This window comes from Tachysurus vachellii, chromosome 23, assembly GCF_030014155.1.
Source record: "Tachysurus vachellii isolate PV-2020 chromosome 23, HZAU_Pvac_v1, whole genome shotgun sequence".
Taxonomy (NCBI): domain Eukaryota; kingdom Metazoa; phylum Chordata; class Actinopteri; order Siluriformes; family Bagridae; genus Tachysurus; species Tachysurus vachellii.
The window spans coordinates 11,086,836-11,100,404 of NC_083482.1; the positions used below are offsets into that span (position 1 = coordinate 11,086,836).

The 13,569-nt window shown below is 45.5% G+C and overlaps 1 protein-coding gene across 9 annotated transcripts in view; it reads left to right on the forward strand.

Annotated features, from left to right (window-relative positions):
- The first annotated feature begins 272 nt into the window (after window positions 1-272).
- tle3b (TLE family member 3, transcriptional corepressor b) overlaps window positions 273-13,569 on the forward strand; it is a 30,383-nt gene continuing 17,086 nt past the window's right edge. For 4 of the 9 annotated variants that reach the window (XM_060859761.1, XM_060859762.1, XM_060859763.1 and 1 more), the window contains exons 1-5: window positions 273-1,638; window positions 2,453-2,553; window positions 2,687-2,750; window positions 5,343-5,387; window positions 13,078-13,140. In XM_060859761.1, coding sequence (XP_060715744.1) covers window positions 1,615-1,638; window positions 2,453-2,553; window positions 2,687-2,750; window positions 5,343-5,387; window positions 13,078-13,140 — 297 coding nt within the window. In that variant the 5' untranslated portion in view covers window positions 273-1,614. The remainder of the gene's footprint in view (window positions 1,639-2,452; window positions 2,554-2,686; window positions 2,751-5,342; window positions 5,388-13,077; window positions 13,141-13,569) is intronic. The other 5 variants (XM_060859768.1, XM_060859769.1, XM_060859770.1 and 2 more) reach the window with 2 other exon arrangements.

The window sequence follows — 13,569 nt, forward strand, 5'->3', positions numbered from 1 at the left end:
GCCCTGCTTTACACAGGATTTGACTGATCGCCGGTGTTGCTTCAGTCTGTCATTTTGGCTGTTAATTTCTCCACCAGAGCGAATTTCTTCACGCACAACACGCGCGTTTCCGAGATTTCAGCTTCTTGCGGTTCAGATTTCGAACAATCGACTCTCATGTAAGCTGTTTGTATGGGGGAGGGGTTAAGGAGGAGGGGGAAGGGGGAGGGAGGAAAAAAAAAAAAACACGTTTAGATCCAAGATGGCGAACATGAGGTCAGATGTTTACAGTCCAATCAGTGCACAAGGCGGCGACGTGGGCCACGTGGGGACTCCGCTCTCTGATTGGTGCGTGTAGATAAACTCCTTGCTGAGATCTGATTGGCCGTGTCGCGTCTTTCTCGCGGCAGTTGAATCGTCGTGTCAGTGGGCAGTCTGTGTGTGGTACGGCGAGTGGAGCGGAGTGGAGCTAGTGCAGGACAGCGGCACGTTCCGGTCTAAACTTTCTTCCTTTTAATTATTCGGTTTATCCGTTAAAAACGTTTCCGAATGTAGGATTTGAAGATCGGCGGTTTTTATTTCTTGAGCGACGGTTGGGACCGGATTTGAATTTTTTTTCTGTTTGTCAGTGCGCGAGGACAAATTCGACAGTTTGAACGTATATGACGGTTGGAGCTGCGCGCGCGCGGCTGGAACGGTTTCTTCAGCCTGAGAGAAATTTCCTCAAACACAGAAAAGACAGAAGCAGGTCACGGAGTGTGTGTGTATGTGTGTGTGTGTGTGTGTGTGTGTGTGCGTGTGTGTGTGTGTGCGCGCGCGCGCGCGCGTGTGTGTGACTCGGAGCTGGGACTGTAGTGGAGACAAACGGTATAACGGATATAATAAGAGGTCTGAGAGAATCTAAAACACACCGAGAACCAGAATCTGAGATCTTTCAGACCATCCGGCAGAAGCTGAGATCTTTCAGACCATCCGGCAGAAGCTGAGATCTTTCAGACCATCCGGCAGAAGCTGAGATCTTTCAGACCATCCTGCAGAAGCTGAGATCTTTCAGACCATCCAGCAGAAGCTGAGATCTTTCAGACCATCCAGCAGAAGCTGAGATCTTTCAGACCATCCAGCAGAAGCTGAGATCTTTCAGACCATCCAGCAGAAGCTGAGATCTTTCAGACCATCCAGCAGAAGCTGAGATCTTTCAGACCATCCAGCAGAAGCTGAGATCTTTCAGACCATCCAGCAGAAGCTGAGATCTTTCAGACCATCCAGCAGAAGCTGAGATCTTTCAGACCATCCAGCAGAAGCTGAGATCTTTCAGACCATCCAGCAGAAGCTGAGATCTTTCAGACCATCCAGCAGAAGCTGAGATCTTTCAGACCATCCAGCAGAAGCTGAGCTCTTTCAGACCATCCAGCAGAAGCTGAGCTCTTTCAGACCATCAGCAGATCAGGCTGATTATTAAAGTGTACCGTAACACTGCTGAGTCTCACTGTGTTGTCCTGATTGTGATCTTTAAGTGGACCAGACAGCAGGACTGCTGGGAGAAAGAACGTCTCTGATACCAGGAGGATCTTGTCCGGCTTGTCAGAGCTTCACAAAGCTCCGTATTCCTCCAGATCTCACAGGGATACACACAAGATGTATCCACAGGGCCGGCATCCGGTAAGTTCTGCTCTAATAACGACTCCTTTTCCTTCTGATCACCTTTTTTTCACCATTCAGTGATGTGCACTTTGTTGTGTAAGGTTCCTCTGAGCACAAAGTGCCTCTTTATTATCTCTTCTTCACAGCCAGAATAAACAAAGGGGCCCTTCTTGTTTGCGCCTGACTGAACCCCAATTGCCTGATTATGTGCTAAAAACACACACACACACACACACACACACACACACACACACACACACACACACACAGCTCCTGGACCCTGGTGCAGTTTGAGATCACACAATAAGAGGTTGCTGTGGGTCTGTTGTTGGTGAGGGTTTGATACAAGAGAGACGAGGCAGGGAAGAAGGGAGGGTGTGAAGGAGAGAGAGAGAAGGGAGGAGGAGGAGGAGGGGAAATCAGGTTACAGTTTTTCTCCGAGGCCGTTTAGACGCAGTGACCCGTCTGCGTGACAGAGAACGCTGTTGAGTGATGGCAGCTATTCCCACCAGCGCCACAAACGGCCGTCGGGCCGAGCTCCCGGCGAACGCTCGGGCGGCTTCGACAGACCGCGGCTCAGCCCACAGACGAAATATAATTTCCAGAGAATCAGGAAGCATGAAATGTGTTATTGACACCAGCGGCGGTTATTTCCATGAGTCACATCACTCTGCGCGTGTCTGTAACACAGCCGCCGCCGCCGCCGCCGCACAGGAGCCTAATGGCAAAAGATCGGCGTGATTGTTTTGGTAACAGTGACAGGGTGCAGCCTGGAAGTGTCGCTTGACTTTGTGACAGATTGTGTGAGTGAAAACGATCTCGGTGTTTGCAGGCACCTCATCAGCCCGGACAACCCGGGTTCAAATTCACCGTGGCGGAATCGTGCGACCGGATCAAAGACGAGTTCCAGTTCCTGCAAGCCCAGTATCACAGGTAAACACCGCTCTCATGAATCACCGCATGTTTATTGCGCTAATAAACGGACGGCTTAACGACCGTCGGAGATGAACGATACGCTTTACACGTCTCCTGCATCAAGCTCGTGTTCTTTTTTGTTTCCCTTCAGCCTGAAGGTGGAGTACGATAAACTGGCCAACGAGAAGACGGAGATGCAACGTCACTATGTCATGGTGAGAGCTGCTTCTTCTTCTTCTTCTTCTTCTTCTTCTTCTTCTTCTGGCGTGTTCTCCACAACAGCAGGGCCACGCTTTAGATCCACATGCTTTACCAGCTCTGTTTACCTCAGAGTCGAGGTGATCGCTGTGATTAGAGACGTGTGTGTGTGTTGGGTTTGCGATGGGGTATAATTCATGTAATTCGCCATTTTTCTGAATTACACACACAGGTCAGATTGTGACTTTGTTTCTGCCCGTCTGTAATTTTCCTTTATTCTCGGCGTGCCGTACAGAGCGAGCGTGTCGTCTAGCAAAGTTTTAATTTCAGTTGTTTACAGTAGAAGTTAGTTTTGTGTACGCGTGGCTCGGGTGAAACGTGGGTGGCATCTCGAGCGTTTAAGACACAAAAGCGGTATTTAAACCGTATTAAGCAAAAGGAACCGACGCGCTCGCGCAGAAGAACGCCACAAACTAGCCGTTACTTTTTCTCGTTGTTCACGCGGTATAATCAACAGATCTGTTCCATCCTTTTAGTGTCGAAAACCTAATTAAAAGCTCCACTTCTTGCACTTTCCCAAGGTACCACCCCAGCAACAAGGAAACACACTTTTCTTTTTATTTCGAGATGCTTCTCTAATTACAGATCCTTAAACAGACAGAAATTACCGAGTTTTTTTTTTTTTTTTATTTCAGTCATAACACCGGCAATAAAGTGCCGAGAGCCTAAACCCGCCCCGTAGCGCCGTTTCATCCCGATCGATTCGTTAATGACTCAACGTTCACCCTTGTTTGGGTTCTCGTGTTTCTGGAAACTCGGCAGCGACAAGAGGAAAAGCAGTTCCTGCAGTGAGTGATGTAAGAGCAGGCACCGTGTTGGACCGTGTTAACCAGCCTCTCTTATCTTATTTGGCCACGCAGGGCTTGACTTCACATACCGGTACTTTTGTTAAATATTATTTTATTTTCGTCGGAATGCGGGGTGAACGCGATAAAGGGCAGCGCTAAGGTAAACACGGCGAAGCAGACGGTAGGGGGGGCTTTTTCCTGACTTTCAAAGAATCAGCTGATGCCGGCGGTCGGGTTGACGGTCATCCTTCTCTCCTACAGATTAGATACGACTAACCCAGAGGCTCGGCGCGTTCGACACGTCACTGACTGTAATAATCGCTCGTGTAAAGAAGCTAGTCCTAAACATCAGTGCGAAAGTGGGGTTAATGTGTGTCGACTTTCTTTCTGACGGCTCTAACGTACACTCATGTACGGATCTAGCATGTAGGGTTAGGGATAGGGTGCCGCTGCGGTAATTAGAATTTAACAGCGATTAATAAAGGGAGGCAAATGTCGATTAAACGTCACAATTAAAATGCAGTTACTTTTCTGTTCCTTTTTTAAAGCACATATTACAGTTAATAACACACTTTTTACAGGTCAGGGTTGTTTGCTAGTAACTGATCCACAGGTCAAGTCCTAGCACTTCTTTAGTTTTGCTCGGGTTTATACACAACTCCTGTCCTGGCCTTATTTGTATGTCGCTTTGCTTAAGAACATCTGCCAAATGACTAAATGAAAATGTGATGGAAGCAGAATTGAAAAAGTAGTTTCTCTATTCCGAAAATACGCATCAGAGGCGAAGAAGGAGGTCGATCCAGTCGGAGATTTCTAGAACGTTCGTGTTCGGGTTCGGGTTCAGATGCCGGCAGGCTGATAAACGTTCGCCTGTCAGTCAAAGTAGCTGCTCTCGAGAACAGACGAGCTCGAAAGGCTGACGCAAGGTGAGAGATCGGATTGCAGCGCGGTCACCTTGAGAGGAGGTTTGGACAACGTGCGACTCGTCGCTGAAACCATTAGCTGTGTGAACTCTGACTCATAACAAAATCCAGCGTCTGTTTTCTGAACAGTAAACATCACCACGTGTTTCCTGACGCGATACACAACACGATAAACTCGTTTCAGTACGTTGTACCTCTCTCACGTTCGTTAGACCGTAACGGAATTAAACGTCAAATTCGTCAAACGTCAAACATCCAGAAATGAATCGTACTCTTCTCTGTGTGAGCATTTTAAAGGTAAACAAATGACACCATTGGAAATGCAAACAGCAGGAGTGTTCAGGATGTTCTACATGGCTTTCATGAACAATTACAAGTCACATATTATCGTACTTCCCGATCGACTCGTAGCAAACGACAGATATATTCGCGACGCGCCGTATCGTCGCCTGAAAGACGGCACGGCTTCCCTTTTACCTTCACGGCCCTTATTATCGCTATAAATACAAGAACGGGCAATAACTCGTATGTCGTGATCATCCCTTGGATGATTCCAACTAATGTGTGTGTACACGCCACAATGATTCATTTGCTAGCAATAAAAGAAAAGGGGGAAAGAATGAAAAGAAGCACACATTTCCCCATTCTTTCTTAAGGCCATCAGTACGTTAGTGCAATACAGGAACAACCTTGGGTGTCGCACATTTCACTGCCGAAAGTATTTACGTCTTTTGTGTCTCAAATCCTCCTCACATTCCTGCCTCAATTATTAGATGTAGATAAAGGGTGTGTGTAGTACCTACTTGTTTGCTTACTCTTCTTCATTTCTTTCTTACAGTACTATGAGATGAGCTACGGACTCAACATTGAAATGCACAAACAGGTACGTGGCCCATTTCAAACGCCCTCTTTTATGAATTCATTCATCGAGCATGTTTAGTGCATATGTTTTTTTTTGTTTTTTTTTGTGTGTCTGCAGTCGGGTGTCTCACTGTGTGTGTACCGAGCGAGGGTTGAGGTTTAGGGATGTTTTAATTATGTGGTGCATGCGAAGAATTACCAGTAATAGCTAAACGCTTTGTGTTTAAAGGAGGTGTTGCTTTGGAGAGATTTCCACAGGTTCTGGTCGAGTGCCAATTTTAACAGTGTTTTAAAACGTTTTTGTTTAAAAATGAAACGGACCTCTGTCGTAGTCGCTGAAGTGTTTGTTTATTTATTAATTTTACTTTTACTGTTTTGCACTCTAAGGCTAAACTACCATGAAATCTGTTTCCCTATTTTCGGTTTTCTTCTTCTTTTTTTTTTTGTTGTTGTTGTTTGTGTTATAAATGTTTAATTAGGGACGGCTGTGTCGCTAAGCAAGCTGAGGTAAAAGAAAAAGCCTATTTTGCTAACTGAGGGACTTGAAGTAAAAAGAAACAGCCTACAGTGCTAACTTAGCGGCTTGAGGCAAGAAAAGACAAAGGCTATGATGCTAACTCAGGGACTTAAAGTAAAAAGGCTATGATGCTAACTCAGGGACTTAAAGTAAAAAGGCTATGATGCTAACTCAGGGACTTAAAGTAAAAAGGCTATGATGCTAACTCAGGGACTTAAAGTAAAAAGGCTATGATGCTAACTCAGGGACTTAAAGTAAAAAGGCTATGATGCTAACTCAGGGACTTAAAGTAAAAAGGCTATGATGCTAACTCAGGGACTTAAAGTAAAAAGGCTATGATGCTAACCTGGGGGCTTGAAGTAAGAAGTAAAAAAGCTATGATGCTAACTGAGGGGCTTGAAGTATAAAAGTAAACTGCTATGGTGTTTAGTTCAGTGACATCAGAGGGGAAACAGTGCTTAGTTTTGTGAGTTAGTAACTCGCCATGACGGCTACGGTTACGGCTACATTTTTTTTGTCAGTCAGAAATCCATTTAAATATCTCCGTATTAATGATCGGTGTTTCCCGCCTTGCCAAATTCACGTGGCCAGCAGACGTTATTCTTCAGCTTTATGATTTAAAAAAAAAGCACAGGCCAAAAGCCTCTTTTGCTTTATTTATTGAGCTTCACAGGTTGTCGTATTTAGCCTGACACACCGAGAAAATCATCGTGTGTTATAGATGCTTTTATATCATACAAATGATCCTCGTTCTGGCACAAAGCGGAGAAAGAGCTACAGAAACTACTCCGACTGGGCTCGAGCAGACTATAGGGATTATTCAGACTGAGCGTCTGGGTGTCGGATATCAGGACAGTTCACCTGGAATAAATATATGGGGAAGTCCTGTGGGACACTTCTCTTTCTCTCCCTCAGGCCGCTGAATAATGAGACGTAGAGGCTTTGTTGTTAGTAAGGACTCGATCACTCTCGCTCCATGCATGCACAAGGTTAATGTTCTCGCGTAAAGATTTCGAACAGTTAGTCTGACTAGTCATCAGTCACACCGTGTGTCCCGGAGACGGCATTAACCGTGTCCTTTAAGCTCCTCTGTCTAGCACGAGGGGCCTGAAAGTAAACAGGTTAATCGACTGGCCTGTTTGTGTCCTCCTGCTTTATCAATAAAGTCCAGAGCGAGTAGACCCAACACGGTACGTGCTCCGGTGTGGCGAAAATAAAATTCAAGCAGAAAATTGATAGGCTTGTCAGTTAAGTTTGAGACTGAGCACGCAGTCGGGGCTGGTTATTCGTTACAGCCTGGGGCTAGGTAACATGGCCGAGTGAGTACCGAGGCATCATTAAGAAGGATTGTGTCGGTCTGAGTGTCAGTAAGAAACTTTAATTATCGTGCCTCATTGGGCTACCTCGTTACAGCGGCACCCTGCCGCTTCTCACCACAAAGCCTCCTCGCTCTCTTCGCCTGTTTTCTTCTTTTTGTTCTTACTAACTACCCTGAAAATACCCCTAACTAGTCATTTAAATCATGGATCGCACTCCAAAATGATAAATTGTTTGTTTTTAAACGTTCCAGAAGCTACTAAAACGGCACTCACTAACAGCCTCCGCACCTTTCTCCTTATTAAAATGCCAGGATGTATGAATATACACGACCCCTTTTGTTTCCCTGCCATTTTAAATGGCTAGCTCTCGTTAGCATATAGCCAGTTCAACAGCACATTTAACAGAAACAGACCTTTCGGAATATAGCGGCAGTAACAAGCAGTCGTTTTTTTATCAGCAGCTAACTGATTATCCTAGCACGCAGGTCGTGGAGCTAAAAGTGTCTAGGTACCACATCACCCTTTAATAACGTGCGTAACGAAGGCGATCGGTCCGGAGATGTCGCGTACCGACGCAGTATCTGTTTAAAATCCGTTTTCTAGTTTAAGCAGAAGCTTTTGCTTATTGTAAAGGAGCTCAAGAAAGAAGATCTGCTTCATTAAGTGACTCTCTGACGAAAAACAAAAAGGGGTTTTGAGAGAGAGAGAGCGAGAGAGAGAGAGCGAGAGAGATAGCGAGAGTGAGAGCTTGTTCAAATGAATAATTTATCGAAGTTTCCAGGAACTGTTTGCCTAGGTGATGATGGGCGACTTGTCCTAGAGCCAAATCAAACTCTCTCAATGTGCCAGTCTTCCTCCAGGCCTTTGTTTGTGCATGCGTGCTCATGTTGCGTACATATGCATGCATTGGTTGCACCACAGGATTTTGTGCAACGATCAGACCAACTATGAGCTATTAGAGATCAAGCAGATGCTCCTCAGCCTGTCAGCTTGCGGACCAGAGGAAGTGGCTGGTTATTGCGGGCGACACAGAGTGTTGCATTAGTGGAAATGGGTTTACACCCTGAACTGAGCACTCCAGAGGGAGAACAAGGGGACCGCATTCACCCTGTTGCTTGGTTTATTACCTAATTGAAAGTGCACTTACTTTTTTGCGCTGATTTGGAAACAGTGTGGCGCAGAGATGTACACAGATGTTGTGTAAACGTACCGTCTGACTAGCGGAGCTTCATCAACACACTCAACTGGTGTTCAGAAACAACCACAGCACGATGAAGGAGATTCAGAATGCAAGACCTTTTTCTCTTCGATCAGCTCTTAAACGTTCACCTTAGCGTAAACGCTCTTAAAAACGTAGCCTTGTATTCAAAACGTTTTGGGAAAAAAAAAAAAGCTGTCGCAAAGTTTTGAAAACTTTTTTTTAGCCAATCAGAATAACTGAAATTTACACTACTGCTATTCAGAGCTGAAGTTTTTGTTTTTTTTTCTCCCAAACATACCATTTCTGATCCCATTGGCCCAATTCATTACTTCCTCATTCTTTAAAGTTAATTAACCAGAAATCTGAAACAAAACTGAATCTCAGGTAACTAATCTTTTGAGTGCACATACCACACGATAAACATGGTCTAATAGACACGTAATGCATTTTAAAAAAAACTGAAATTTTTCCTGGTTGACATGGAAACCTTCCAGACAGCGACGCTTCAACCCTGACCGGCTCTCCGGAATGGTACGCAGCGAGTATTAAACAATGCGGCTCACGTTGCAGCCGCAATTGCGTACGTCGTCACGCCTCGAGTGTAAAGCAGAGCTAACGTTACATGTTTAATAAGCGAATGCATCGGAGTACCGTGTTTACACGTGTTGTGTAAAAATTTGGGTCATTAACAGGTTCGTGCATTTCAAATCAGTTTTATCTACCGAGTGGGGAAGGAATCAGCAATTTGCTGGAGTGTTTTAATTCGTGTGTGTGTACGTGTGTGTACGTGTGCGTCTCTGGGTTGCAAATCTAATGAGTTTAAAATAAGTGTGGCCTTTCAGCTTTAATATAATGTGTTTCTTTATGCTGCTGAGATTGTGTGTGTGTGTGTGTGTGTGTGTGTGTGTGTGTGTGTGTGTGTGTGTGTGTGTGTGAGCTTTCAGCAGCATCTGGCTGGTTTCTGTCCTCCCTGAGTTGGGCCAATGGGGTTGTGACCCTTGGCCTCGCTCCCAGGAGATGAGTGCTCAGGGAAACACAGACGTCAATAAACTGTTAGAGCAGGATTTGCTGCACATTAACAATGGCCCAAGAAGAGCAGCGATCTCCTCCCCACTCACACACATTTCTGCTCAATACAGTCTCTCTGACTCGGGCCAGAGGGGATTAGAGATGCAGGGGTGGGGTTGTGTGTGTGTGTGTGTGTGTGTGTGTGTGGTAACAGTTGTGCTGTTGTTTACAGGTGTTAAATACACTTATGAGAAATCAGTTAATGATGCTTTTTTTTAAGCTCTCTCTCTCTGTGTGTGTGTGTGTGTGTGTGTGTGTGTGTGTGTGTGTGTGTGTGTGTGTGTGTGTGTGTGTGTGTGTGTGTGTGTGTGTGTGTGTTCACTGATTCGAGAAGTCCCTTGTTGTTGTGGCCCATATTTAATCCTCATCAGTGTCTCCATCCACTCAGCTAACGCCAGTAGCAACAAGCAAATGGCTCCCTGTGTGTGTGTGTGTGTGTGTGTGTGTGAGAGAGAGAGGCGGGCGAGCGAGTGAGTGCGTGAGAGTGCTCTTCATGGGGTGCTAGACAGCTCTGAGCACCTGGAATTGTGAAGCCGAGCAAAAAGCCTCCTCAGCGCTCAAGGGCTCTGTTTTCACAGCCCTATTTTTTATCGCACCGCGTGACGGAGCGGCACTAAAAGCTTTCAACACGCCTCGACGGAAACGGCCACTGAATGAGGAACTCGCCACCTTACCCATAAGCCCTTTCTTCCCCAGCCTGTTCATGTACCGCATAACGAAAGGCGTGAGGAGGGACCGGTTATTACGGCTTCCTCACAAGATGGTCGACATCTCTCTGTGTGCTGTGGTACTAATAAACAGCGGAGGGAATTGACCCGACCGTCTCGGCTTTCACGAGCTTATTATAGTCGTGCCACAACGTTTGGCACGATGCCTTCAGCTTCTGGGACTGATCTTTCACATTTTCCTCAGTGGCCTTCATGTGATGCAAATTTTATGGAAAGTAGTTTAATTTCATTTGAATTAGTTGTCCAACTTTTTCAACCCAATCGCAACCTGTCTGTCGTCGGCGAGCAAGCGGCCGAGATACGGACTCCAGAGCACGTCTGTGATGACGGGGAGACACGTTTAAGCTAAACTCGTCTAAACGTGACTGTGGGGCACAAAGCAAGCGTTTACACCTCGCTTAAAATAAACCCGTTGCAGTGAGGTAAAGAGAGAGGGAAAAAAAAAACGTGCTATTCATGTTGCATCATACTTCAGCTAGAACCACAACGCCTTCCTTTCTAAAAAAATTGTTCCATGTCTGAGTTTTCAGCTTTATTTACAAATATCTTTTAAACAATCTTCGTACAAAAACAAAAGAAAAAAAAACACTTTTACGTAAGTAATTAGGCCTCCGTTATAAGTGGATCGCGTGTATAAATGTCTCTAGTGTTTTTTTTTTTTTTTTTTTCTTCTCAGTACCGCGAAATTGAATTGAAATTTGTTGCCATGGTGATCACACAAATGTACAGATCTGTGCACTATTCACTCGGGGGGGGAGAGAAAAAACAACAACAAAAAAAGCACAGCCTATTGTTCCTGGAAGCGTGCCATTAAAAGTGATCTTGTGGTGAATCTGTAAGAGGAGCAAATCCTAGAGTGAATGCATTTCTGCTTGTGCTCTCGATCGGGGTTTGCGTGTGTATCCGTGCGTTAGTCATTGCACAATACAAAGTGTGTGCGTGTGAAAGTCATCCAGTGTTCTAGATCATAGGGGGGAGAATTCAGCTCTTGTTAGTGTTACCAGCTTGTCCTATTGGTACATACACCCCCTTAGTGAAGAGCTGTCGCTCCCCTCCCTCCCTCCCCTCGACCCGTTTATCCGCATTAATTGGCTGAGTTGATCTGACGGACAGGCTGAAAATCCGGTTTAATGACCCGCCACTGTGTGCATAATATGATTTCGCTGCCTGCTCTGGTCAAACAGAGCTCCAATTTCCATAATGATCTTAGAGCTGGATAGGGCCAGCTCAGTTGCTGGGGCAACATGGGAGAGCAGCTCAGGAATGGAGGCACTGAGGCTCAAAAGGGGTCTGTGTGTGTGTCTGTGTGTGTTTGTGTGTCTGTCTGTGTGTGACAGGCTATGCATGATAGACTTTGTGTGTGGGGTTGTGTCTGTGTGTGTCTCTGTGTGTGACATGCTGTGCATGATAGACTTTGTGTGTGTCTGTGTGTGTCTGTGAGTGTGACAGGCTGTGCATGATAGACTTTGTGTGTGTGTGTGTTTGTGTGTGTGACAGGCTGTGCATGATAGACTTTGTGTGTGTCTGTGTGTCTGTGAGTGTGACAGGCTGTGCATGATAGACTTTGTGTGTGTTTGTGTGTGTGACAGGCTGTGCATGATAGACTTTGTGTGTCTGTGTGTGGTTTCTCTCTGTGTGTGACAGGCTGTGCATGATAGACTTTGTGTGTGTGTGTGTGTGTGAGAGACAGGCTGTGCATGATAGACTTTGTGTGTGTGTGGTTTTGTGTGTGTGTGTGACAGGCTGTGCATGATAGACTTTGTGTGTGTGTGTGGTTTTGTGTGTGTGTGTGTGTGACAGGCTGTGCATGATAGACTTTGCGTGTGATTGAGTGGGCACCTCTCAGGCTGACACACACCCCACTCCCATCTTCCTGACTCTATAGAGACTCCTCAAGCAGCAGGACAGGGTCAGTATCCTCCCACAATCCCACAGGGCAAACAGGCCAAAAAATGAGCGGAATGTGATGGGGAGAGAAAGAAAAGGGTTTTCTCTCCTGCCTCACCTGCTGGGCCATCTGCTCTGTCCTATAATCAATTTGTTCACCGTGTCGCTTTTCATCCGCCCTCTGACACACTCCTCTCTCTCTCTCTCTCTCTCTCTCTCTCTCTCTCTCTCTCTCTCTCTCTCTCTCTCTCTCTCTCATCCCCACCCTCTTGCCCCCTAACCACCACCTTTTCTATCCCTCCCTCTAGCTTTCTCTCCCTTTGCCCTTCTCCTTTCTTCTCTGTCCTCGTGTCCACGTGTCTCATTCCAGAGTGTGCATGTGGAATATGGGGGAATTGGGAAATGATAATTGTTCAGCATTACCATCATTTATCTCACAGCCCCAAATCAGCATTAGCATATTTCAGCATCTTAATGAAATAATCTGTCTAGGTAATGAGGGAGAGCTGTGGAGCTGACGCCAGATGCTCCTGTGCGTTTCCCTGTGCTCTCGCTCTCTCTCTCTCGCTCGCTCTCGCTCTCTCTCTCTCACTCACTGTTTGTGCGTGTGTCTGTGTGTAACAGGATGGTTGGAGGTGTTCCGGATAATCTTATGTAGTTAAGTTTTGCAGGAATTATCACAGGAATGATATCTGTGATGAAAACAATGTAGTGTGTGTGTGAGAGAGAGAGAGATAAAGAGAGAGATACAGAGAGAGTGTTTCCCCCTCTTTCTCTGGGCAGATGGGCAGAAGGGCTCGAGGCTCAGCCACACGACTCCTTTTTGGAGACTCCCATTAGCCCTGATGCATGTGTTGGATTGGTTTGATGTAATCTTGCACCAGAGAATGTTTTCATGGCTGACGATGCAAAATAGATTAAGTTCTTACTTGTCAAAAAAAAAACCTGTTTAACACGTTGTTTACTAACGTTCCTTTCCTTTTATCTTTCAGACCGAGATTGCAAAGCGCCTCAATGCAATTCTTGCTCAAATCATGCCTTTTCTGTCACAAGAGGTAAATGCACGCTTCACTTCCTTATCTGTAATCGCTACACTTCCTTATTTCACCCCCAACGTGTATCACAGGCCATCATATTACTTTTTATACATCGTTACTATTAACAATAAAGCTAAAGCTGTGAAGCAGCGAAACACATTTGCATGCCGAGTCCGACTAGCTCTTTTGATCCAAGGTGTAATAACACACCTTTTGTTCTAGAATTCCCAATTAAACACACACACACACACACACACAATGTTTAGTGACATCGTGTCACCATTAGCATGTTTTTTTTATTTTTTATTTATTTATTTATTTATTTTTTTTTAAATCACGGCGACTTTGTCTATTCCCGACGTACCTCTTTTTTAAACGAGGTAAAGGAGAAATGGTGACGCTCCGCTCGTCCTTGCTGAAATGCTAATCTGTTTTTGTCTTCCCTCT